The sequence below is a fragment of the Acyrthosiphon pisum genome, chromosome A2 (assembly GCF_005508785.2).
Source record: "Acyrthosiphon pisum isolate AL4f chromosome A2, pea_aphid_22Mar2018_4r6ur, whole genome shotgun sequence".
Taxonomy (NCBI): domain Eukaryota; kingdom Metazoa; phylum Arthropoda; class Insecta; order Hemiptera; family Aphididae; genus Acyrthosiphon; species Acyrthosiphon pisum.
In genome coordinates, this window is record NC_042495.1 from 110,434,009 (window position 1) to 110,461,197 (window position 27,189).

The following is a 27,189-nucleotide window of genomic DNA, read 5'->3' on the forward strand; positions in this document are numbered from 1 at the left end:
TTTTAAATTCATGTAAATGATAAAATAATATTAATATGAAAAAATATAATATTGTTTATTTAAAGAACTCAAACTTGTATATTTACAAGCGGGCAATTAACTGTCTACGTCTGTTTAAGAAGAATTTCGTCTGGTTCACGTATAACATGTACCACTATTACCGCAGTAAAGATACTTTTTTAAATTAAGTTTTTAAGGACTGTGATACATATTTTTAAAAGTATTTGAATACTCAGAAAAATAAATATTTGAGTACAAATATACAAATACTTTCGAATTGCTTATAAAAATAGTTTTTACCTTATAATTATTATTAATCAACTGAACTGAAATTTTTTTAGCATTTTCGTGTTTTACATTAATTGTATAGAGCATTTTACACCGTATAATTAGGTGTAATCATAAATTTTAATACTAGTCTGTATTTCTGTGTCAAAAAATTAATTTTAATCTTTGTTTATGCATAATTCACTAATGCAGATACTTTGTTAAAGTATTTAAAATACTTTGGCCAAGTAATTTTTTCAAAAGTATTTAAGTATATTTACTTCAAAAGTATTTGAATACTTTTACCCATATATTTTACAAAATGACGTCTACACTCGAAGTGGAACTTCTGTAAAAACAATGCAATATTATTTATTAAATTAATATGTTTTATCAATTAATATTACTTATACAAGGGCGTCTTGTATAGGCAATCTTGAGCCACAGCAGTGTATTAAAGCGCAATATTATTCGAGTTAAATTTTTTTTTCATAATTACCATTAAGCTTAAACTCTTACATAGTGTAATATAACGGAGGACCTGATGTAAAAACATTCGTAAAAAATAACACAGCGGATCAGTTACAGTTTAATCACATACGAAAACGTTATCGTTATTATATAATATTATAAATGATTTGTATTAATTATTGCCGGAATTTTGATCTTGTCGACCAGTTTTTGGGTGTAGTATAACACCTCCCGTCGCCGGTTTTATGGAAGAAATATATTTAATATAATAAAATTATATGCTTCAGATATGTAAAAAAATACGCTGTCGTACGGTTCTATTTCATATTTGATATAATGATATTATTATTATTATATGTGAAGATTGATTATACTATTGCGGAGAAAGTGCCACCCCTCCCCCCATGGATATTTAAATATTTTATTAAAACCACCCTAAAATAAATCCTGGCTACGCACCTGTCGTCAGCTAAAACACTTTCAGTCATTTTTGTTCGTCGGATGTTTGGCTGTTCCGCCGAATGTCCGCATATATAACCACCTGCAGAATAGCTGGTATCACATTTTTTTTTCGGTGACCGAAAGAATAAATTATTTTTTCATCGCTCTCGCTAGTCCGCAGACAACTCTGACGTTAAGATATTATATTGCCGACCACAGCTCGTGTGTTCGGAGACACGACTATTACTACTGCTCAGAGTATACCTTTTATAATGGTGCATTATACTCCTAAATATAAAATTGTTTAATAAAAACGCGCGTATATTAGGTAACGCGTAGGTATAAATAAAATGTGAATTTTACACACCTATACGGTCATTAATTTGTTGGTAGGTAACATAATATTGTATTATTGATCGGCTACACCACGCGTAAGACGGTGCGATACCGATAGGTACCCACTCGAAAATGATTATATTTACCGTTGCAGCTCGTCGATAGAATAATATATATTATTATTACATCAGTAAATGGACTGCCTTAGCAGCGTAGTATTATACCCACATAATAATGATGTTTCCCAAACTCATTATGAAAAAAATAAAAATGAAACGGGAAAAGCGCTATTTCGTGTCTAAATCCCCGGTTTCAACTTACGGTCCGTCGTATAGGTAGGTACAAGCACTTTATTGAATCGACGGGGTGGGTATCTAAAACGTTAGGTAAGTAATAACAAAGTCGTGAGACGTGTATATACTTATATACAATATATCATTATGATCATAAAATTATACATAAATATAAACGTATCGACGATTACTGTAAACCGCTGCGTGCTGGGCAATTTAGGGGTACATAAAAAAATTACCAAACGTCAAATAATATTTGATGGATGGCACGCCGAAAACACACTTACGCATAATATACAGGGTGATTCGCCGACCGCATTCACCGCCATTTTTTCGCATTCGATAACGAATTTATTTAAACTGTTCAGTTTTGAAATTTTCTAGTAGGTTTCTCTTACCCTGACCTAGATTTATACTCTTACCTTGACCTAGCTATAAAGGAAGTGTCGCGTGGCGATAACATTATAAAAACTTTATATATTTTTATAATGAGAACCGCCTCTTTTCGTATTAATTGATAAGTATACGATTTAATTTAAAATGTAATCAAAATTCAAACGAGCGAAGTTTTCCAATAATTTAAATTGTAGATCACAGATAATATTGGTTTCAAAAGTATGATGGTAGAGAATATGATTATTTGAAAATTATAGTAGGTAAGTATTAAATATTAATCCATCAACATTTTATGTTTTGTAAATATGGTCGGAGTATAATAATAAGTAGGTACCTTCTAGATAAAATATTATATAAATTGTATAGTTTTGTAAAATAATTATTAGGAACTATCTCCTTATATATAGTATAATATATATAGATACATTTACATAACTTCTCAATTTATTTTTAATTGTTTGTATCGCCACAGGATATACTTCATAATGGTGTAAAAATCTAAGTATTTGAAAATACCGTCCTTGAGCAATACTGGGCAATTTCAAAAATCAGAATTTGAATTAATTCATCACTAAAGGAGTTGTCAGTCATACGAAATAAATAAAAAAAATGGGGATTAGCATGCTCGGTGAATCGCCCTGTATAGTGTTGTGCAGGAAGTTCCCGGTGACCATATTATTATTATTATTATTTTACACGTCCGTTATGTGATTAAGTATAGCAGTGCAGAGGATAGCATTATAATATTACGATAACGCGTGCGTCGCGCGTCGGTTACAGACAATATAATATATACCTATGCAGCTGAAAATTTAAAACGGTATACCTATCCATTAAATTACCCGTCGCATGTTATCGTATATAGCTGAGATACTATATACAGTGTGATTCACAAAGCACGCTCACCCTCATTTATTTTATTTACTAATGAATATACTTGAATTCTAAGTTTTGGAATTTTTAATTATTCTTAGACCATATTATTTCAAATTGTTGATATTTTTTGTACTAATTGCAAAGTGTCTTGTGACGATACAAACTTATGTTTTTCAAATAAGAACCCCCCCCTCCCTCTTTCTAATGTAAATTATTTAGTCGATAATTTTTTTGAAAATCTTTGGTATTAATTGAAAATTCGAAAAAGTAGTTTTTCAGTTATTAAAATATTTATATCAAGGATAGCAGTCCTTAAAAATAGTTTTAGAAAATTTTAAATATAATATATAGGTAATGTTGGGTCTAGTATTCATTATACTTAGGCTATTTTTTTTACAAATTACGAATAACGATAGATTAATATAAATTACTAACATTTTAAAATCACCATAGCCCCCACTAAAAAATGTATATCCCAAATTCTTTATCATAGACTTATTATTCTTTGTACCTACACAAAGTTAAATTGCTAGTCGGAATATCGATTTTCAGAAAAATTATCTGCTTAATGATTTACAACAGAAAAATGCGGGTTTCCGTTAGAAAAACAAAAGATTTTATAATCACGGGAGATAGACTCCTTGAGTATTACAAAACATCTCAATAACTTTAAAATTCGGTATATTATATTTAAGAATTTCAAAAATCTGATTTTGAATGACTGCGTTATTTTAGAAGACAAAGGGGGCGATCATGCTTGGTGAATCACCCTGTATATTATTTCGTACGTGGGTATGCATTCGTTTGCGGTTTCCAAACTTTCCACTAGAGTCAGTGCACTGTCGCACACGCAGATAAAATTATGACATTATAATTATGTTGATTTATACTTACTTACTGCGTGTTGTGACTTGTGATACGAAGGTCCGGTGCGATTAAAATGAGTGAAAATAAAAACCATTCGAGAGACATTTTGTGCGAAGCGTTTACGACGAATACCAAACCCGTGAAATTATTATTACAATATATAATACGCTCACCACCGTATTAATATTGAGCAAAAGAAACGGCTGAAACGAAAAATTAAAAAAAAAAAACAAAAACTCCGTCGAATTTCGACCCGCGTAATTTCGCAATAAATTTCCCGGACAGTGTAAAATCGCACCCCCCCCTCCCACCGTTAAAGTGCGTTATTCGTTAATAACTGGCGAAGGACTGATCGTCTCGGTGGATTATTATCATTTATCGGTAATGAGCTCGCATAAACATTGGACGCAAACCGCGCTGATCGACGGTGGCGGCGTACCTATACGCGTCATAATAATATTATAATATTGTGCTGCCGACCAAGTGACCGAATATATTATTATATAATATTATTAATTGCTTGTAATTATATGGAGATGGTCGGAGGGGTCGGTTCGCGAATAAAAGACGCATACAAATAACTTTTACGCATGGCTACGGTATTATAATATTAAAGCTTGAACAATTTAGGGCTTTAAAGTAAAATGTTTCGAACAGTAGTCTCACCGTGCAGGCAAAACCTCGACCGGAAGTGACGGCACTGAAATTATTTTTTAATAATCTAGACAGTAAAACAAGCTATACTCAGCAATCACGTATATGTATGAGTATTATAATCTTTAATTGAAAAAAAAACAAATAAAATACAATGTATTACATGTTAAAACTATTAGTTATATATTATTATAATGTATTTTAAAATGAATTAAATGCTAAACGATTGTTAAAATCTATATAGGTGTAATTAATTCAACAACACTGAGAGGAATTTTGGCACATTAATAAAATGTAAGAAGAAGATAAAATATTGTGACAGAAATTACTAAGTGATATTTGATTGTCAGTATTGTAAACAATTAATATATATTTTATTATTTTCGAATGGTGTATTAATTTAATTTAATGGTGTGTTCAACACGATTTTAGCCTATCGACTAACTTGAGTCTAAAATTATTTAAAATATGAAAAAGTGTAATAATAAGAAATAAAAAAATGAAATAAAATAAAAAAATAATTATGGATCGGTCAAATTAAACGTAAAATTTATAGTTGGATGTTTCAGGAGTAAACAAAAATACTTAGTAATTTTTTCACAAACTATCTAATAATGGTAGAAGTTTGTAAAATAGCAACAAATTATTTATACGTAAATTGACTACAATAATGATTGAACGGCGTACTATTTTTAATATTTATGAATATGGGGAAATAATACGACTGAAAATAATAAAACAATAAAGTAAAAAAGTGCACAAATTGTAAGTTACAATAATATAACATTAAAAAATTATCAACAATAAATACGAATAAAATTCCCCCAAGCCCGTATTATTAGATACATAATTAATTATTTTTTTAACAAAATTGTTGTACATTAAAAGACTTTTTTAACAATAAAATGTGATTGCATAAATATAATGATAAAAGAATAATTAGGCGTACAAGGTACAACACTTATGTACAAACTAGACAACACAAAATATACTAAACATTTATAGTAAATACAATTTTGATCGTTGAATATTTTCTTTTACAAGCTTAACCAGATCCTACTTTAAACTTAAGTTATACAAATAGACTTAAGTTGTGAGCAAGTTAAAGATTAGCTAGAAGTAAATAATACATAGTTACTACCAATTTGATTTACTATAGTACATTTTAGTAAAATATAACTTAAAATGTTGTTAATCCCAAATTCACCTAAATATTATATCATATTACTCGCATTTAAAATATGCAAACACATAAAAATAAACGTGAAATACGGATCGTTTGATATAAAAGTACGTTGGATTTTCTAAAAAAAGAAAAAATATATTTAAGTACCTTACTTACTGTTACCACGGTGTTTGTGAATTATCATCCATTAATCTACAAAAAAATCCATTAAATATAGTTTTATTTCAAACGACCGATATAAATTAATGTCTTTTTTTACGAACAATAAACGTTGTAACGTTTTAAAATTATATTCCCGAATGTTTAAGCCGAGAGTGACTAATAATATATTAATATACGTACGTAATTTAATAATAATAATTTAAATAATAACGTAAACATTTAAGCAATAATAATAATTATATATAGGTACGAATAAAAGTTTTCACTAAAATTATTTTTAAACGAGAAAAAATATATAAACACAACCTATCGTTTCTACACAAAAACACGTTTGTTCGTATTTATCATAAAGGGAATAAACGGAAACGAGGTAACTATGTTTGTTTAGGATATTCAAACGTTGAATATTATATAATATAAAACGAAAGAAATAATATTATTTAAATTTAATGACATCTTGTGTCTATTGCACTTGTTTAGATCACAGATAGAACTTATATTCATTTTTTTTTTAAATTTTTTATTCAGAACATAAAATGTATATTTTCTATTAACTACTTCACTTTGGATTAAAACTATGTAAAACAATTAAAGCCACACATCATATCAATAGGCGTAATGGTCCCAATTTTATCCTATTTCACGATGTTCTATGGTGGACGTCCACGCGCCCTTGAGGTGCCACGTCAAATTAAAACGCGTACAGCACTCGAGTGCTTTGAAATACGGACGTTTGCCGACTCATTGTTCCTCATCACTACTACGAAATATATGACAATACTCTAAGCTTACGTTAGAAAATACTGTGTATGGTATGACGACAAGGGTTAGACATCCGGAGAACGTTCCGCAGAAATGCCGAGTACTACAACTTATGTAAATTAGTTTATTCATGAAAATAAGGGTCGGCCGAAACGGTAGTAAAAATAGTAGTATTATTAGTAGTAGTAGTATTAGTAATAGTAGTAGTATAATACTGAATATAGTAAAACGGAAAATGTGTGTTTCTTTTTTGTATTGATAACGTGATCAGGGATAATGGTCAAAAAGTATATCAGTTAAAAACACTGAAAGAAATTCGATGGGTGTTGTGTAATGTCCAATTGACTATAGTGAATTCGGAATCGGTAGACAAAGACAGGATAGGATAACAGCGAAGGAGTGTAAAGGAAAACCCTGTAATAAAATTGAAAAAAAAGGATACTTATAAAGGAGATAAATAAATTATACATGCTGAATGAATTCTGGGTTGAGAAATGAGAAACCCATGAACTCTGTTTGGTCTAGATTCATCATGAACAGTTTATCGGTGGGGGTAAGATCTGTTTTTTCACCAGTGAACTGCTTATCGAAATTGCTCACGTCCTTACGGTGTTTCTATAACATAAATAAAATATTATTTTTTACGAATTCTTAATGCCGTGTCGTGAGTAATACTCACGATTTTTGGTTTAAACGGCGGTTGCACTTCGCGGTTTTCAATTCTTGCCCAATCGATACGTCTGAAAAATACATGTCCACGAATGTCTTCCTCACCCCTGGGACCTCCTCCTAATCTTTTCATAGGATTTTTAGTCAAAAACTAGAATTTAAAAAAAAAAATAAAAGATTTTAAAAGATTTAAAAAATATCAATAATATATATTAGGTTCTAATGTATGACAAAGGTGATATTATAATAACAATACCCCTTTGCATATTTCTTTGGCTTCTTTAGACATTCCTTTGGGGTAACTGACACTGTGATCAGTGATGGCCGCAAAAAGTTCTTCTTCATCTTCCCCGTCAAAAGGTGGCTGTCCAACCAACATTTCATACAAGAGAACACCGTAAGCCCACCAATCAACAGACTTGCCATACGGTTGGTATAGAATTATCTAAAAATCAATGAAAAGTGTTTGTTTTGCATTATACTTCAGGCGTGCAATAATATGACTTTTCGAGTATATAATATATATAAATGTTAACAAAATTAAACAACACTGGGAATACGTTATTAGAATAATATATTTTATGAGATATATATTTATAAATCGACTGATATTCGTAGAATTAAAACATATGTAATATTATTGTGATTACCAATTCACCTACAGTCGAATGATGTCGTAGGTGGTAGGTGTACCTACTATATACTATCAACATGCAATATGGATGTGTATTATAATACATAATATATGATCGTCAGCATGTAATAGCGGTGGAACTTGATCGGAGCTTAATGGTAAACCGCCAATTGTTTGTATTGATAATAGACGAGATTATGCAGTATAGGATAGCGAGGTAAAGATATTATCGTTGTCGGGTACTGTTGATTAATAATAGTCCTAATTAACAGGTGGCATTCGAATAATATAAGAATTATGCGATTCGTTAATAGAAACAAAAATGTTTATAACTACAATAATACGGTGCACACTGCACGCATAACTATAAACTTTGATATTTTTAATGTCCCGTTTATACTTTTATAACGATGTCTATCATATGTTATCATTCAAACCTGTGCTTTAATTACACTAAATTACAGTAAAGTATAATATGTAAGTACATTTAAAAAAAAAATCAACCTAACTATATTGTTCAGTGCCGAAACATCGTATGAACTATCGATATAAAGAACTCAGTATGATGGGTGTGTGATCTACTTGCCTTAAACATATCTAACGAAAAAATGGGATTATATAAATAAATAAACGTGCAATTCCGATATTATGAGACTACACTTAATCTTAATTTACCAAGAACAGGTGTATGTGATGGGACCACCAATGTATAGTTATAGTTTCATGAGTTTATTAATTTTAAAATGTAAAAATTGGAAATGTATAAATCGTTATTTGATTCGAGAGCCGTGGACCAACAAATTTGTGTGCAGTATTTAAAATATTTACTACTTCTCCCAGTTAGTAGTTGCTAATACCCAACACGTCATGTTAAAATTATAATAAATGGTGTAAAACGCAATAGGTAGGTTTAACAGAAATTATGAGAAATAATAGGAAAGGAATTCTAATGGAAGTTTAAAAAAAAGTGCTAGTAAGCTTTAAAAATATTTTTTACTATTCATTAACATTCGCACTATAATTCGATTACGTGATTTGGGTAGTTTGCAAGCCGACCGAAACGAAAATAGGTCAGCAAATCACACGTTGTATTGCTACACAAATTTAGCACTAAAAATATCTTAAATACATAGGTAAACAAGCGAACGATGACAATGATCCATAGAATTGAATAGAACCAATTTAATGTTTTTTTTTCTTCGTAGTACAGCGATGCAATTGATTTTCATTTAGAAATTCAGAAAATATACACCGAAAAAAAAATCATCTTAATAACGAGAGCTTGTTTAGAAGACAATACAGTGTTTTTTTAAAGGTCTTATGGTTTACAAGCATAATTAACGATATTTTTTGTTCTTTTTTAGATTTAAAAATGTTTGTCGAAGTAGAACGAAATAATAATTAGGGTACTTTCAAGATTGTTAGTTTTGTGTGAATGAATACAGTTAATGAACTTCAACATTTTAAATACTATTGAATGTCGAGACGAAATGAAATTTATACGAAGCTAAGACTTAAAATAATATTATTTTTCCAGATTCTGTTTAAGAAAATAATGGAACATTTATTTAATTTTGATGAAAAACACAGTTCAGTGGATCGTTTATATTGCATTGCTCCCAATGGCCGAAAGTCTACTAAAATAGTCTATTGAGTATTGGGTTTTATATAGGCAAAAATAAGCTGATAATATAAAAGGGTTTTGTTTCATATTCAGTTAAAAACGAATAATTGGATGTTTGGAGTAATTAATCCGTCATGATGGTACCAACGTTTAAAGCTCGTATTACTAAGAGAAAAACTCTACCTAAAAAAATTGTTTTTAATAAAACAATAGATAAAAAATTACTAAAAATCATCATGCAAATACATATTATCAAATTATTTGCAATAATCTATAATAATATTATGAAGGTTTTAAAATTAATTTTTGACGCAGAGGTGCCACTTTATTTAGCGCATGTACAGTTTTTATATTTTTTATGAAACTATCTAAAAAAATATATGAAAATAATGTATTTTATTACGAACGTAATTAAAACTCTAAGAAAATAATATCATTTCACGTTTATTTCAGTACCTATTTTAGAGTTTACACTGTACATAATAGTTAGATAAATTAAGGGATATATATTTTTATCATTAATAACTGCCTTTTGAATATAAAACACTAAACATAATGTACGAGCAAGCATTGCAGTAATGTTATATGCCGTAAATTATACGAAAGTCCCCAGAGACTAATGTTAATGTAAGCCTGACGTTGTATTGGAAATACTTCAGCAGTAACGAACTTGGCTACGCGTTACACGTGAGTTGGATATAGCATAAAGACAATAAAATCTACTTTCGCAGTATATATAAAAGAGCATATACATAAAGCCTCTGCGCTGTACAGTTGCAATAAGAAAATCTGATACCAAAATAATAAGGTAATCAAGCGCATTATCGTCCATGAACATAAATATTTTACCTCTGGGGCAATATAATCCGGTGTTCCACAAAATGTCTTTGTAGTCTTATCGCCCATAATGCCTTCTTTGCACATGCCGAAATCAGCGATTTTTATGTGACCGTCCTGATCCAATAGTACGTTGTCCAATTTTAAGTCTCTGTATATGATGCCATTGAGATGCAAATAAAAAAGTCCGATCGCTATTTCAGCGGAATAAAATCTGGAAAAAAAAATAATATTCATGAGCCGATATAATATCTACGATTAAACCACACCAGGAAATTTACGTACACGGCGACAGGCTCTTTAAATTTTCCACATTGTTGGATTTGAAACATTAAATCTCCACCATTTATATACTCCATCACGAAATATAGACGATCCTAGGAAAAAATTATTTTTTTATTCACATAATATAGCGCATCCATCCGTCGTAGGTACAAATAATAAACGCGTAAATTTAATTATTTAAAAAAAAATTATAACGATCCTGAAGGATATAAATCGATAGTTATTATTGTTGATACAAAATGACTCGTGTAAAATAAGAGAATGATTGTTTTTAAACAGTAATGTTTTATTTATTGTTGAATACATTTCTATTGTGTATTGTCATTATAATAGTATCATTGATTATACATACCTAATATATTACATTATTAATCAATGATAATAATATACATAATACAATTGAATATTAATCAATTGCAATAGTATAACGGAAATGTAACAATTAAGGAATTAAATGTCGTGCATTGAAATGCGATACTTTATCCACGTAATAAATCATAATTAAAAAGTATAATTCGAATGCTCCGGTGTCAAAAATAAAATCCATAGTACGTTTAGAGTAATTCTAAAATCAATATGATTAACGTTGTCTTAAATTTGAATGCCTTTATGGTAATAAACATTTCCCTAGCTCAACCAAATATATTATACTATTATCGAATATCATATTAATTAGTAAGTATGGGTATTTTATATAAAAGTACACTACGTATAATAAAACATGCAAATAATATAATATAATAATACACAATAATATAATATGTATAATAACCAAAATTAATGATAAAAAAAATAACAACATAAATGATAGAACTAGGTGTATTTTGGTCTTATTTGTTTCTGTAAATAATATTGATAACTATACACCTAATATGCAGAAAAAGTGTAATAAATACGTAATGTATTTTTCAACAAAAGCCGATCTTCAAAAACGAATAAAATCAATATGAAATTAAAGAATATTCAATAAAACGAAGCCTGTACAAAATAAATAAAATTACTACATTCATATAATGTAATAATATTATTAAAATAAACCGTTAAAACTAGAGAAATAAATAAATGTAAACGGTTTAAATAGTTTACTTAATTTATTCTAAAAAAACTTTAAATAACCTCAGGTTAAAGTACCTATATATTTTTAATTATTCACATCATCCCGATTGTTATTTTATTGGACGGCATCAAACATCGCATACAATATTTATGTATACAGTCAAAATCTGACATTTTCAGTGATATTATTTTCACGGAAATGAAAAAAAATTGCTTGGGTCACAATGATGAGTTTTTCCAGGTATACCTTAAAGAGCAATAGTGTTCCATATGGTATAGAATATTTTCAAGACGTACAAAATAAATTGTTGATCTCGGAAAAATATAAAAATGAACCCTTCTCAGGTCTAAGAATTATTCATAGTGGAAGTGTAGTTTTATTTAATGCTTTGTACTCATAGTGTGTGTTGAAATTTTATACATTATTAAAAAAATGTAAGAAAAACATTTTATGAGAGCAAAAAGTATGAAACATGTGATTTATCATGAATGTTCGTAAATTCCATTAAATTTTGTATAATTGTAATAAAAGTGATGCTTATATTGTTTATTTAGTTTTCATTCGTAATAATTTAATTTATTTTCTAAATAGGATACCTTTCTACAAAACACATACCAATTTTTGGCATTTCTATAATGAGAAAAAACGTCCATCAAAATGTAGGTATGTGTAATAACTCTATTTGTAGTTTCTCTTTGAAAACAAACAATTTACGTATACAAAGTAAAAAACGAACATAATATTATATAGATGCAAATGTATAATCAAAAATCTGTTTGCGTAAATAATAAATATATTGTTTTTACGTCTATTTCATAAACAGAAGCACGAATCTCATATAATTGAAAACATGACAAGACATAAGAACATAAGAACAATATATAGTGTTGATGTGTCCATTATAAAACATTTTTAAAGTGGCGTTAATTTATGAAATTACCTGATTGCATGTTATGACTATATATTGCAATACACTTTTTACCAATTATAACATTTAAAGGATGTATGTGTCGTATTCGTATCACATAATATGTATGACATAGCACTCTTTAACACTAAATTTATGTTTAATATGATTGATTCCGTTTTGTTATTTTTAATATTAAAGAGTACCGAAATCTATACCTACCTAAATCGACCAAAACAATTAATGCTCATAATTGTATATAGTATATATATATATAAAAAAAAAAAAAAAACATAATATGTAATCACTCGTCAGTTTTATGATATTATTGATATGGCAAAGTCGTGGAATAAAACTATTTTTAAAACGTTTAAAACTTTTTTATAATTTCGACTTAAAAGAAAAAAAAATGAAATAAAGATGACGGGAAAACACAAATAATATTCTTATACTTTTTTCAATTATGTAAGACTAGCTGCTGAAATCTTGATAAATTAATATGTTATTATCTTTTAAGTTTATTAATAGGTAAATTTACCGTTATATTAAAACGATATCAATGATGTCAAACATACATTTTTCGTGATAGGTAATGCGTATTTAAGATAGAGATAAAAAAATTAGTATCACGTCCTTTCAGGGACACAGACAAAATGTTTTCATAAAAGAAAAAAAAAACAGGAAACGATATTACTTATTTACGTAAGATAAATACGATAACATTTATCTTTAAAGATTGTAATCATTCATTAATATTTTAAACTTAAAAACAAATAAATATATTTTATACAAATACATTATACATATAATGCAATAAGTGTGTAATGACTTTAATGACTATCATATTGTGTATTTTTTTATTTTATGGAAAATGTACGTGTTTTCCATACGAAGAGCACATTTTTAATGTAAACAATTAACATAACTAAAAACAATATTTTTGACAAACTTTTCAAATTTTAACTCCAAAAAATCGAAATTAAAGTTTTAATATAGGTTTGAATCGATGATATAAAATCAACTTCTAATTTACTACCCTAGTTACATAATCAATGCAATAATTTGAATTATTTAAAATGTCTATTTATGATGATGATAATGTTATTATTATTGGTACATTTATATAGTCATTTGTAAATGCTTACCATAGTTTGAAAACAAGAATGTAGTTGTACGAGAAACGGTGGTTTACTAGACAACGCTAATACACGTTTTTCCACCATGGTGCATTCAACATCGTCGTCTTGAATAATTATATCTTTTTTCAAAATTTTTATCGCATACAATTCATCGGTTCCCTTACGCTCAGCTAACATTACCTAAAAGTTAAGACAAGACAATTAGCGAACGATAAAAATAAACAATAACAGTTGAGTTGCTATCTTTACTTTTCCAAAACTGCCTTTCCCGAGTACTTGTAAGAAGTTGAAATCTGATGCCCTGATCACATCTTTTTTCCCCATATTATGAGGTACATCTTTGTCAGGCACCATTGGTTTTCTGTTGGTTAATGATGTCTTCTAAATTTGTAAATATAATGTATTGTATAAAAAATAAAAATAAAAATATTTTAAAACTTTACTAGCAGAATTTATACTTTTAAAGCTCTTACTGAAAATATAACACTAACATGCAACTATATTACTTAAGATAAGCCAGAAATAAAAACACAAAAGTAATTTATAAGCACCATAATTTTTTAAATATTTGTTTTAATATATTTTATAATACAAAAGCATTTAGAAATATTGGACATTCAATTCGAATTCTGAATAAATATAATCCAAACATTTTCATTAAAGAAATATAACTATTCCAAATTGATTTTAAAATAAGCACTTCAGACCTTTTAAGGTAATTGGGGCAAGTATATTATATTATTATTTTGATAGTATATCTATGTAATATAATATTCAACTTAAAAAAATAATACAAATTTAATAGCAATTAAATTGAAATATAAGTTAAGTAATTGGTTGGTACATTTATTAATTGAGGATATATCTTGTAGATATTAAAATCTTAAGTCTTACAGTCTATAGGTACAGCACTCGAAGTATATGATATACCATACATTTTATAATTAAAAATAATGCTGGCGAAATATTGCCAAGTATTTTGCATTGTCATTAAACTGAGCCTGTATTCAACCACCTATTAAAGAATAATCGAAGCGAGTCAAATCTATTCAATCTAAACAAGAAATATACATAATATATTGAATTCACACTTTTGTCGTATTAAATACATTTGAAAAACTTCTGAATTTATTTTCCTAATTTGATTATTAATGTATAAAGAAATTATTATGAGTACCTATTACAATTTTATACAGTTAATATTTGTTATTATATATATTTCCTATTGTCATTCAAAACCCCTTTAAACGCTTAATGGTATTGAATGAGTTAACCTGAATCAATAGAATTTCCGATAAAATAATTTCATAATATTCATAACAGTTGTCTGCTGTTTTTTTAAAAAAAATATTGAATCTACTATAATATCGTAGGTGATAATAGATATTAGTAATACAATTCACATACAATACGAAGAACAATTTTCCTTAAAACAGTAGTTTTACCAATCAAATTATTTCTTTTTATAAAAATATTACAATAGTACCTCAGACATTCGAAATAACTATAGCTAATACAGAAAATTAATTAAAATATGGTTTTCAAATTTGGTGAAAGTTGTTCGATAATTTAAGAATAGTATGTTTTCTCGTTTTATTGTTATCATCAATTAATCCAATTGTCTTACCTACATAAAACAGTTGGATAAAACAATTTATTCACAAAAAAATATTCATTTGTATGTATTATATAAAATTAAAATTAAAACAAATAATACAAATATATATTTGAACTTGTGTCTTTCATGTCCTTATAATTATGTTTACCCAAATATTCACGTTTAAAACAACTTTTCGATTAAAAATGTTTGTGAAACTAAACCACTTTTAAAATTTAATGAAAAAAAAAAACACAAGGAGTTTTGATTGACGGTAAAGTGAGTTTATGAATAATTTATTATACAGTTTTCTTCGTAGCTTAGTTCTTTCATTTCAATGAAGGTTTAAAACTATTACCAAAAACAAATTTAACGTATTGTTAGTTGGTCTTCTTTTGTTTTCTCCGGTTAGTAAATAATAATAATAATAATAATAATAATAATAATAAAATAACTAACATAAATGTCTGTATAAGAACAAGAAATTAGCAAAATAATATTATCATCTACCGAAATTTTTAGTTTTTAATTATAAATAATGGAACATGTTTATTATTTATGAATCATAATTTAAATAACAAGTATTATAAAGCGCAGTAACTAAAGGCAATATTTAAACATTCAAGGTATGCTAATTTATTTTACACAAACAAAACACATATATGTACTTTTCAACGATTAAAAAAATAAAGTTAAATAACCAATGTAAAATGCTTACAAAATACTGACTTACTTTATAAGTAAATTTTTTAGCGTGTTTGTATAATTTTTCAGAAAATGAATAGTAATGCATTGAAAGATTAATGCCATGGTTTTTATTTAATTTTTTTTTCTTTTGGTAATATATAGAGGTACCTTTGGGGTATTTTATATTTTAAGAAGTATATAGAACACTAACAACTGCATATGTTAAAGTTATAACAGGAACTGTTTTGAAAATGGGATTAATATGATTGAAAATGAGTTGAAAAGTAAATTATTAATTTACCGGCATTTGATTTATACGAGTACATCCCATTAAATTTAACATCATACATTTAGAATGAGTGATTGTTGTTACTTTTTACTAAAAAATGTTTACCAGACATAAATACATGTACTCTTTTTTTATTCATCGTTTTTTTCGATTGTTCGTTATGCGAAAACAATAGATACTAATAAAACACAAAATATATTACAAAAACCAGTAACTGTATTGATACTACTGCTATTGAATACTATAAAAATAACAAAGCATGTTCCGTACAGTTCTGCTATAAATAATTTTATCTCTTGTGATATTATGTTGTAAAACGTTTTACAATTAGCAAGGAAATTATTTTCCAAAGTACATTAAAATGTTTGAATAACATTAAGAGTTATTAATTTAAATTCGAGTAAGATAAACCTACCATTTAGAAAGTTGTTTTTTAATTACTTTTTGAAACTGTAATATAAGAGGCGCTACTAGAAAAACATTAGGTCATAACACTCATCAGGTTCTTATGAAATTATTATTGAGTATTTAGTCAAAGTATTAATCAAATTTTTAATTTCCTTAGACTTCAACCAGAATTATTATTGAATTTAGAAATAGTTGTTATTTTAATCCTAATAGAAACTTAACATGAGAAATACTTATTTGAAGCTATATATTCTAACATAAAACTTGAAGTAAAGCATTAAGTTCTACACATGTTATCTGCAGTGAACGGGTAAAGTTTGATTAAGTGTATGTTTAATGAGGATTTTAATTAAAATACATTTTACGTCATATAAATATTCTCTAAATTATAAACATGCTATACGATCATATACAAATAAAACTACATAGTATTTTATTAAATTTGAAACGAACCAAATTTCGACTTTGCGTTTTTGAGCCCTGTGTTAAGAGAGATATAAATATAAATTAATGAATGTGCAATGCTTACATAAACGTGAATAACATTAATTGTTTGAAAAACACACAAAATTAAATTGAAAAAAAAAATATTTTTTGGTAGCAGAAAAAAAGAAGGAAGATAGGAGAATAAAATAGAAGTACAAAAGTTTCATCATGCTGCTGAAAGTTTTTAGTACCAAATTCAGTATAGCATTGTTACCAAGAAGAACCAATTGTATAATATACCATAATCATATTTTGCATGAATGTTCTCAAAATTGAACCACAAACGCTCAAAATATATAGATATACAACACGCAAACGTACACGCGCAGATAGAATTAAATGATAAATGAAAGGAAAATAAAAATAGGTACTTCGTGTTGCTTAAAATTATTTTCCTTACCCGCATTTGATATTTTAGTGCAGCCAAGTCGGCACCTTCTTCAGGCACGGGCACATTATAGAATTCCCCTTCTTCTTGAGTCAATAGCTTGAACCAACCTTCTACCGGCATTTTGATCAGTTCCGATATTCCAAACGACAAAGATCCCATGAAATCGTTTCTGGACGTCCTGTCCCAATCCCACACCTCAATCAATAGTCTGCGATCTTTATCTTCAGGTTTCAGCTCACTGCACAAATCAATACCATAGTTTTATCAATTTTGTGACGTTTTCCACGGAACAATAGAAAGTAAGTTTTGCGATTGAATTTCAAGATCCATAAGTTTCACATGTCAACTTTGATGTCAAGTAAAGATAGTTAGAGTTTATAAATTGATTCGCTCCGCAATCTTTTAAGACTTCCTTAAACACTCATATCTCCTCAGTTCTATATTGTCTTCCAAGTTATTAACGTTTTTATTTCTCAACTTAAAAAAAATAATTTTAAAGTTAAACGTTTGATGAAATAAATAGTTATAAAACTAAAACACCAATAAACGATTCATCGCTACATTATAAATTAGATTAAAACTATTCCTGTGAAAGTATATTATTTCATTAATACGTAATACCGAAATAAAAATGTTCACGTAAAGAAAAAAAACCAATAAAGTATTTTCTAAAAAAATGTTTAAATGAACTTCGTAATTGAGTAGGTCACTGTAAATGACTAATGGATATCAATATGTATTTCATTTGAATTCAATGATAAATCTCTGCATATGTACGAAAAGCGATTCTGATCGGAGACGTGTGTTAGCCTCTACTTCTAAGGATATTTTATAATTTTATAATTTATTAATATTAAATAACATTAAAATTAGAAATTAACTTTTTTGAAAGGTAAATTAAACATTTTTTTTCCAAAACATCACATCCCTAGGTATGTTATATAATTTATTATTTAATATAAGTCAATACCGACGACTGTATAATTTTATAAAAAGGTTCGTGATATTGAAGTTAAATAGCTTAAACATTTTGATAATTGTATTGGGAGATATAATATACGTATTGTCAACAAATTTCAAGGCCCTAAAATGTATTTATTTTTTTATCGTTATTTAGAAAAAACAAATTACCTACTTATATATTTATTTTCAAAATTGTTTAATTGATGTATACGAACCAATACGAGGAACATTGTATTAAATCTTTTTAATTTTGACAAAACACTTCAAAGCTTTATACAAAAAATTGTAATAATGTATTTTCAATATTTTGATAATTATATCATGTCTAGAAAATGCTTATATAAATATTTGATGAATATGTCATGTAACTACGGTTATTCATTGTTGAATAACAACAAAAAAACAAAATCGATTGGAAACAGTATTGTGTAGATATTCCTGTTTTCCTGTTTTCCGTATTTTTCTTTTTAGTTTTTCCGGATTATTTTGAAAGATATTGGGAACATTTTAAATTCGATCTTCTGAAGTACTAACTAGATCCAATTTGCTACTAGAACCACCTTCAAAGTTTAAAACTGAAGCTTTTTTACTGATTCTAAAGATGACGTCAGATAAAAAAAAAAACACAGACATCATTGTAAAATCAATACATTCATCGCTTCTTTTAGAATCTATAAGCTGTTTTCCGAGGTCTTGAGTTTGCATTTTTCGCAAAGGTATACTAATTTTAACATTATGCAAGAAATAAAATAAAGATTATTCATCTAAAAAACTAATTTTAAATTTATAACTACCTAAATTAACGTAATACAATAAAAATAAATATTTAATCACGAACAAACTTGATTTATCATATGAAATAATTGAAACATAGTTTGTAATATACTTAATTACGTTTATGGTCTAACATTTAATTATTCGATACAATTGAATCCAACGCTAATTCATTAAAATGTTTTTGTTGTTTTTTTTTAATTTTATTTCCAAGTAATTCTGTATTCTTTATAATATATACTTATACACACGCAAACACACATGTTATATTATATTTATATTATATATAAATAAGAACAACTGCAGATAAATGAATAATATTTATAAAAATTACTTGTACAATATTTACGCGGAAAATCTGATTTTATTACTCGAGTATAACTATACCAGTGTATTAACTTTAAATGTACCTATGTATTCCGAACTTCAATCACGCTTGGATTTATATTGAAATTCAATAAGCAGCAAAATGATTTGGCTATTTGAATTTTTGTTTATGAAACTCGTTAACATAAACTTACACATTTTTGAGAGATATTCGTATTTTTTTCTACTCTCAGAGCATTCAATAGCAAAATAAAAAAAAAAATGAGTTCTCTTGCAGATTTATGCATACGTGAAGTAAGTAAAAAAAAAATGATAATAATAATAGTAATCCGAGTATTTACGACCGACCAAGTGTGTTTTAAGGACATCATCAATACGTCGGAACGGATGAACGCGTTACATATACTGCAGCAATACCCAGTAGGTACAACATATTATTATATTTTAATACGCTCCGAACATCGACGACAATGGAAAGAACCACCGCAGTGTCATCGTCGGTCGTTCGGATTAAGTGGAATAGATATTTCAAGTTCTTGAAAATGGGTACTTTGATTTTGTGTTAACAATGAATTGACGGATGTCCCGCTTACGACACATTTGTTACAGCGATAAAGAGTGGCTCGACGTATGTGTAGAAGGTGGGTAGATTGGGTAGATTGGGTACGTACGTGGTGCAGCGCTGTAATTTGTATAGGACGGTTACACGCAAATTGCCTGGACGTTTCGAGTTATAGGGCAACCAGAGAGATAATGTGATTCTACTACCGTATGATCGTCGTTACGGTTACCTACGTCCTGAATTAGCGCAATAACAAAGTACGGGTACTTACGAGTGGCGTCCGGTTTGATTGACGCGTGAACACAATTAAGGCATTTCAAAAGTTTCAAAGGTTTGTCAAATCCGCAGCAGTACATCGTTGCGATTATATAATATATTATTTTGACATAAAAAAAAAATAGTAAATAATAATCATAATAATATAATATTCTCAATTCGCACAGTGCACGTGTGACGGCTGCAAGACAGTGGGAGTGGTCTTTTGAAGAGTTCACACGCCAATGGTTGGACACTCGTTTAGGTATCACGGCAAAATTGGTGGGAGTTCCAATGGTGCGTATATCAGACAAAAAAAATAACACTGCAGTATTTCGTATAATATACAATACTATAATATAGAGGCGACCCCCCGAACAGCGTATTTTAAATTGGAATTTTTAGTAAAACTTATGAATTGATTTGATTTTGTTGGCAATATTATGATTGCCTATAACTCGCGACTACACTGGAATAGAAAAATAATCAGTTTCTGCCGCTGCCGGTAATTTATTTAAGAACTATTTTTTCTTGTAACAGCATTGTTATAATATAAAATTTGACAGAAAAAGCTAAAAAAGGAGAGGGATGTTTGATGGTATTTGGCCTTCGCTAATAAGACAGACTATTTACAAAGAAAACGGGTGATTTGTTTTATTCGTTGGTTTTGAGGAAGTAAATAAAAATTAGATAGAATCACAAATTTACAAATTTAGTATAAGAGTATAAGAAATCGTGTTAAGTGGAGTTTGGTGGTAAAAATGCTACAAGATGCCTTAATTATAACTTATAATTGATAAATATCGATATTTGAATTATACATTTTTTTTTTGAATTTTCGTCTGATATAGGTAGTTAGGAACATTTAAATTTATATTGGCATATACAACATTTTTAAATAATATAGTTTGTCGTCCAAGACTTGTCAAAAAGATCAATAAGGTAAGTCTGAAGAAATTCAAATACATATATAATATACATATATACAATAATATAAGTACATATTATAAACTTCGTGGTTTTTTTTTTATAATTTGAAAAAAAAAGTTGATTCAAATGGCATATTAAATTAAAGACAGTTTAAGATTCCGTACAGAACAAAGAATAATTGGCTTTAACAAAGGTACGTACTTGTTTCTAGAAATACATCTCTTTGTTTCAATTAATGAGCTACCTAGTAATATGGTGAACATTATATTATTACCCACGGAATGAAAACTGTAAAAATACGATAAAAGTCACAAAATTCTAAGAAATCCATTTTAATGAAAATGTAAGTTAAAAACATTTAGAAAAAATAACGTTCAATTAAATTGTTGTATTAGCTATTTTAATTTAAAATATACTAAATATATCTATGAAAAAACCTGATAATAATTATCATTTATCAACATTGTTAAAAATGAATTGTTAACAGATAAATTATTTCTTGTGACACTTATTCATGTATTAACTTTTTGTTTTATGCCTTATTTAACATTTGTTTTAACCTTGGGATAATTAACTAATTAAACTTATGATAGCAAATAATTTAAGAAACATTATAATAAGTTACTGTTTATAAATAAGATACCTAGGTATAAGAGTGTAACCATTTTTTTTTTCCAAAAAGTTTCTAACTCTAATCAGATCAGTAAGTGTTAAATATACTAGTTTAGGACAGAAATTCAAAGCAAAAGATATAATATCTAGATAAAACTACTTTTCGTTACAAATAATTGTATTTTATGGTTTTTTTTTTTTTTTTTTTTATCCGCTTTATCTTAAAAAAATAAAAATTTTGTTTTTACATTCCTTAGACATTTTAGATAGCCAATTTTATGAAGTTAATATAATATGTACATTGTAAATATATTAAAAGTTAAATAACTGATTTTCATTAAATATTCAAAGTATAATTATGTAAATTTTTAAGTTTAAGCAGGAGGTTGATTTATAGTAGGTGGCTATGTACGAGGACAAAGTCGATAAGCTTAGCTCTGTATATCATTATTTATTATATTGATATGAGCACCACATTTTAAATAATTTTCAAGAAATACTACTCTAAATATTTAAAGCTAGAATGGTTAATATACATTAATAATTAATATTTCGATAAACGAAACAATTATAAGATTGTCAATCGTAATTATTACATAGAAAAAAATAACTTATATTAATTATATACCTAATGTTGAATAATTATTATCTAGTAAAATTTTGGTAAATGTATCGTTTGGATATGCATATATATTTGTACATAAAATACAAATAAAATCAGATTAATTTAGATAAGATTTTGATTAATTTAAATATTATACAATTTAATATAATTTTTTTTTTAAATTATAATATTCAAAAATTGTATTAAAACAAAGGTTAAATTTTTAATGAAAACTTTTTTGTATCTTTTTAATCATCTTTATATTCATATTAATATAAAGGGCCAGGCGTTTCAAATAGAAAATTCAATGTAATTAATTTAATTACAAAATTATTATTCCTATAAATAATTAATATAATAATTTACGACATTAATTACTTTAAAAAAAACATCACTTTTTCAAACACATTTAGCTTATATTTTCTTAATATTTCAGCCGTCTCTCCCACCTCTACATAATCAAAAACTTTAAAATATTTACATATACGCGCGGAAATTAATTTTCATTACAATGTTTGTTCACTTCAACTTTATACCTATAGTCCTTTATTGTTTGTTATTTTGATAGGATTATAATAATATACTCGTATATTCACAAATCAAAATCCCCAGAGACTAGTCTCAACACATATATACTCTGTACCTATACTATTGTATTTTAACCCATGATATCAAATCTATTTGTTTCGCAAGTTTCATTCATTTCATTGAACAAACAATATAAACGCTAATAGAATTCCACGAGAACAAATGAAATGAAAATATTTAGGTTGCCTCAGCTTTTTTTGGGGTGGTTAGTGGATGGAGGTTGTGGGGTAAGATAGAAAGATAGATCTAAAACGGAACCCGTGGACATCAAACAAATTAATAATACTCCACCACACTCCGAATACAAATACCCATGTGACATTCTTAATCAATCAAAATCGCAGCTGGTATCTTTTATCCTAATCTCGTACATGGTGGATGGAAGTGTTATTGGAATTTTGAAGCAGGGCAGATTAACTACGAAAATAAATTGTTATTGCACTTTTTGTTTATATTATCAACGAAACATAGTGTTGTATACAGGTATGTATATAATTGTATATACCTGTATATAATATTGCTTAAAAAAGCCATCATCACAAATCAAAATAGCTTGGCGTTAAATACAAAAGTAAAATCGTACTCACAACGTAATTGTCTCATTCCATACGGGATTTAACGACGATTTGATTGTCTTGGTTTTCTTCTTTATGTTGTCTGTATCTGGTATAAGTTTCAACTTCACATAGGGGTCTGATGACCCGTTAGGATCCATTGGAATGAGATTTTTTCCTTGGCGAACTAGAAACATAAAAGCAAATAATAGTACATTGTCAAATAAAATATATGGCACAGGAAAAATTATTTATAAAAATTAATATATAGAAGGGTAGCGGGTGGATTTAGAAGTAGTATTTGGATTTTGGGTAGAAGACCATTAATATTATTACATCAAGCTGATGGTCTTATACTTTTTTCCTCCAGTCTCATAAATAAATTCACATAGCACGGGCTAAGAATCTTTTTCAAATCAAGACTCGTAATCGCGAATTCATTGATCCGTCAAACCACTAGTCTTAAATTTAATTTATTACGCGTCCTAGAGTCACTTGTAAATAACGATTACAAAATCAATATTATGATGAAGTAAATAATAATGTAGGTGTGTAAAGTACCTAACAACACAATGAGTAAAAAAACGAATGTTTTAAAACAGTTGAGTGAAAATCATTGAAAAATATGTATCGAACACAGGGACCACCGCAGCCGCTGTAGTGGATTTTGTTGTTTAGCACCTATATAAAATAACGACGAATAAAACGTTTAACGGTGTTAAATGGTAGCATTTCAACATTACGTGGGGAAGTACGCGAAGCCGACCACGACGAACAAGCAATATAAATAAACAGACCGCAGTATAAAAATATTATAATTTAAAATACAATGCATATCGGATTAGGGGTACGATACGATTTTAATTGATAAATGGACCGCGTATTACTCTTGATAATATTCAGTACGATTGTCGTGCATTAATAATAGAAATATGTATAGATAACATAGGTGGGTAGGTTAAACATTTAATATTTACTCTATAAAGGTATACGCTGTTGTAATTATTAATAACGTTTAAAACGAATTTATTACGAATTTGGAATGGATAATATAATATTCTTGCATGCGATATATATTATTTATTATACAATGTTGAGGTACCACAAAGTTTTAAAGCCCTAAATTTGTAGAAAAATCACAAATAACCAGCAACCAATAATTTCACTGATATTTAGTAGGTATATGACTTGTTCAACTATTCGAATCATAATTTGTTATAGAATATAAAATGATTTTACTATAGGTTTTGTTGTAAGAAAATAAATAACAAACAATTATATTATAGGGGTTTTAATTTTTTTTTTTTTTTGGCTAATCATGCCCTCCGATTTTCAGTAGGTACTTATAATATCCTCCTAATTCAAATTACAAATACAATTCATAATATTTTTCACCTATTATTTACCCTTATTTAATCAATATTTTAATTTAACCTTTACATGTATTTCGTTATAATCAAAATAATTTCCGGAATATTAATTAGAATAACTAGATATTAAAAATATTTATTGTACATTAATTTATTTATTAGGTATTAATAAACACGATCCAACACATTATTGGTAAAGTTAAAAGCTTAAATATATGTTGTACCTAAATTAAAAATATTTTAAATGACTAATTAACAAGAAAGCAGATAGAAATAGATCAATGTTAATAGATCATTTGCATAAAAAAGTATACAATATATATCATGATTTAATCGATGTCAATAATCGTACTAATTATAGTCATAATTTTTAATGTCACAGTATAATAACCATGGATTTTAAATAAGACATTCCTATTTTGATAATTCATTAATCAAATCAAAAAACATAAATGTAATTTATAATTGAAAGCTCACACAATCGAGAAATCTTTTACAAAAAAATATATCGGTAATCAATATTTATTCATTATTCATATTAAAATAAGCCTAAGAGATTGTTTTGATAGTTTCAAACAAAACTAATTTAATTGTTTTTTTCCAACCCTTTTGTCAAGATTGTTAACACACCGTCATTATCACGCTCACTGGTATAACGAAACTAAACAATTACTGTCACTCTAACCAGTAAATGCCTTATTCGCGTTTTGGCAGACACGACAAAAGGGTCTCCTGCAAAATATACAGGGATATAAAGTGGGTGTTAGAAAAAAAAAGGACTCGTCTAGAGAACCCCCATAAGGATTTGTTCGAAACATTTGGCGAACACCGTGCCAGCAAGCCGTGGTGAGCCAACGACTTTTTTTTGCACGACGGTCGGTATTAGCTTATCATTAACCAAATTCATTAAAGACGAGAAGTCTTAGAAAATCAGAAAAAAAAAAGGTGGGTAAGTGGATGTCGCTCTGCTGTACAGTAGGTTAGAAGTGGGTCACTGTATAATGGACAGTATTAAATTTGAATTCAATGATATAATATCACTGTATAAGAAAAACGATTCTGAGCGGAGACGGTATATCAGTCTATGTATTAGACATATATATACTTATCTATGGTATTAAAAAAAAATTGACCTATAATAGGTACCTATAATAAATTCCAAATTAATCATATCATAATATCTATTAGGTACTTATAACGAGATATACATCAACAACAAACCATGGTACTATCATAGATATATAATAGTATACTTTAGAAGTTTCAAGTACCCACGAATAATATTTATATACAATCACTACAAAATAACTAAAATAGTTATTTTAGGTTTTTAATATGTAATTTCGTCCAAATTTGAACTTAAAATGACTATAAAAATAAACTGTGCAAATGTATTTCTTAGAATTTTTGGTAACAGAGTTAAATATTTACATGGAATCTTGTATTAAATTTTCAATCTTTAGATATAAAAGTTGAACATTTTATAAATTTTTAACTACAAAATAATTATTCAATTTTAAATTTGATAAATTTTGTCAAAATTTCAACTTCAAATGCTTATAAAAAATAATTATTGTCCCAATATATTTTTAATATTTTTCAACTACTAATATAACAATATATCAGGAGCCTTGTATTAATTTTTTACACTTTTTGGCCCAATAGATAAAACTTTATTGATATTTATAGAAAAAAAACTAAAAAATTGAAAACTTATAATGTCCGTAAACAGCTCAAAAAGAGTCAATTTATTTAAAAATTTATCGTATATAGAAAATGCTAATATAAACATTCATTGACTATTTTCAAGTTTCTACAGTCACTCGTTTTTTAATTACAACAAAATAAGAAAATCGTCTCATGAGAAATCGAGCAAAATATAAAATTTTGTAAAAATATGAATTTTCAAACGCTCATAAAAAATGTAAT

The 27,189-nt window shown here is 27.5% G+C and overlaps 1 protein-coding gene across 4 annotated transcripts in view; it reads right to left on the minus strand.

The window, feature by feature from the left end:
• Positions 1-4,700: 4,700 nt before the first annotated feature.
• Positions 4,701-27,189, minus strand: part of LOC100161464 (protein kinase C, brain isozyme) — a 90,708-nt gene continuing 68,219 nt past the window's right edge. For 2 of the 4 annotated variants that reach the window (XM_008183972.3, XM_008183971.3), the window contains exons 6-15: positions 23,924-24,077; positions 17,731-17,959; positions 17,298-17,324; positions 14,113-14,244; positions 13,870-14,043; positions 10,761-10,852; positions 10,488-10,689; positions 7,637-7,825; positions 7,391-7,531; positions 4,701-7,326 (exon numbers count right to left, since the gene is read on the minus strand). In XM_008183972.3, the coding sequence (XP_008182194.1) occupies positions 7,174-7,326; positions 7,391-7,531; positions 7,637-7,825; positions 10,488-10,689; positions 10,761-10,852; positions 13,870-14,043; positions 14,113-14,244; positions 17,298-17,324; positions 17,731-17,959; positions 23,924-24,077 (1,493 nt within the window). In that variant the 3' untranslated portion in view covers positions 4,701-7,173. The remainder of the gene's footprint in view (positions 7,327-7,390; positions 7,532-7,636; positions 7,826-10,487; positions 10,690-10,760; positions 10,853-13,869; positions 14,044-14,112; positions 14,245-17,297; positions 17,325-17,730; positions 17,960-23,923; positions 24,078-27,189) is intronic. The other 2 variants (XM_001945362.5, XM_008183973.3) reach the window with 1 other exon arrangement.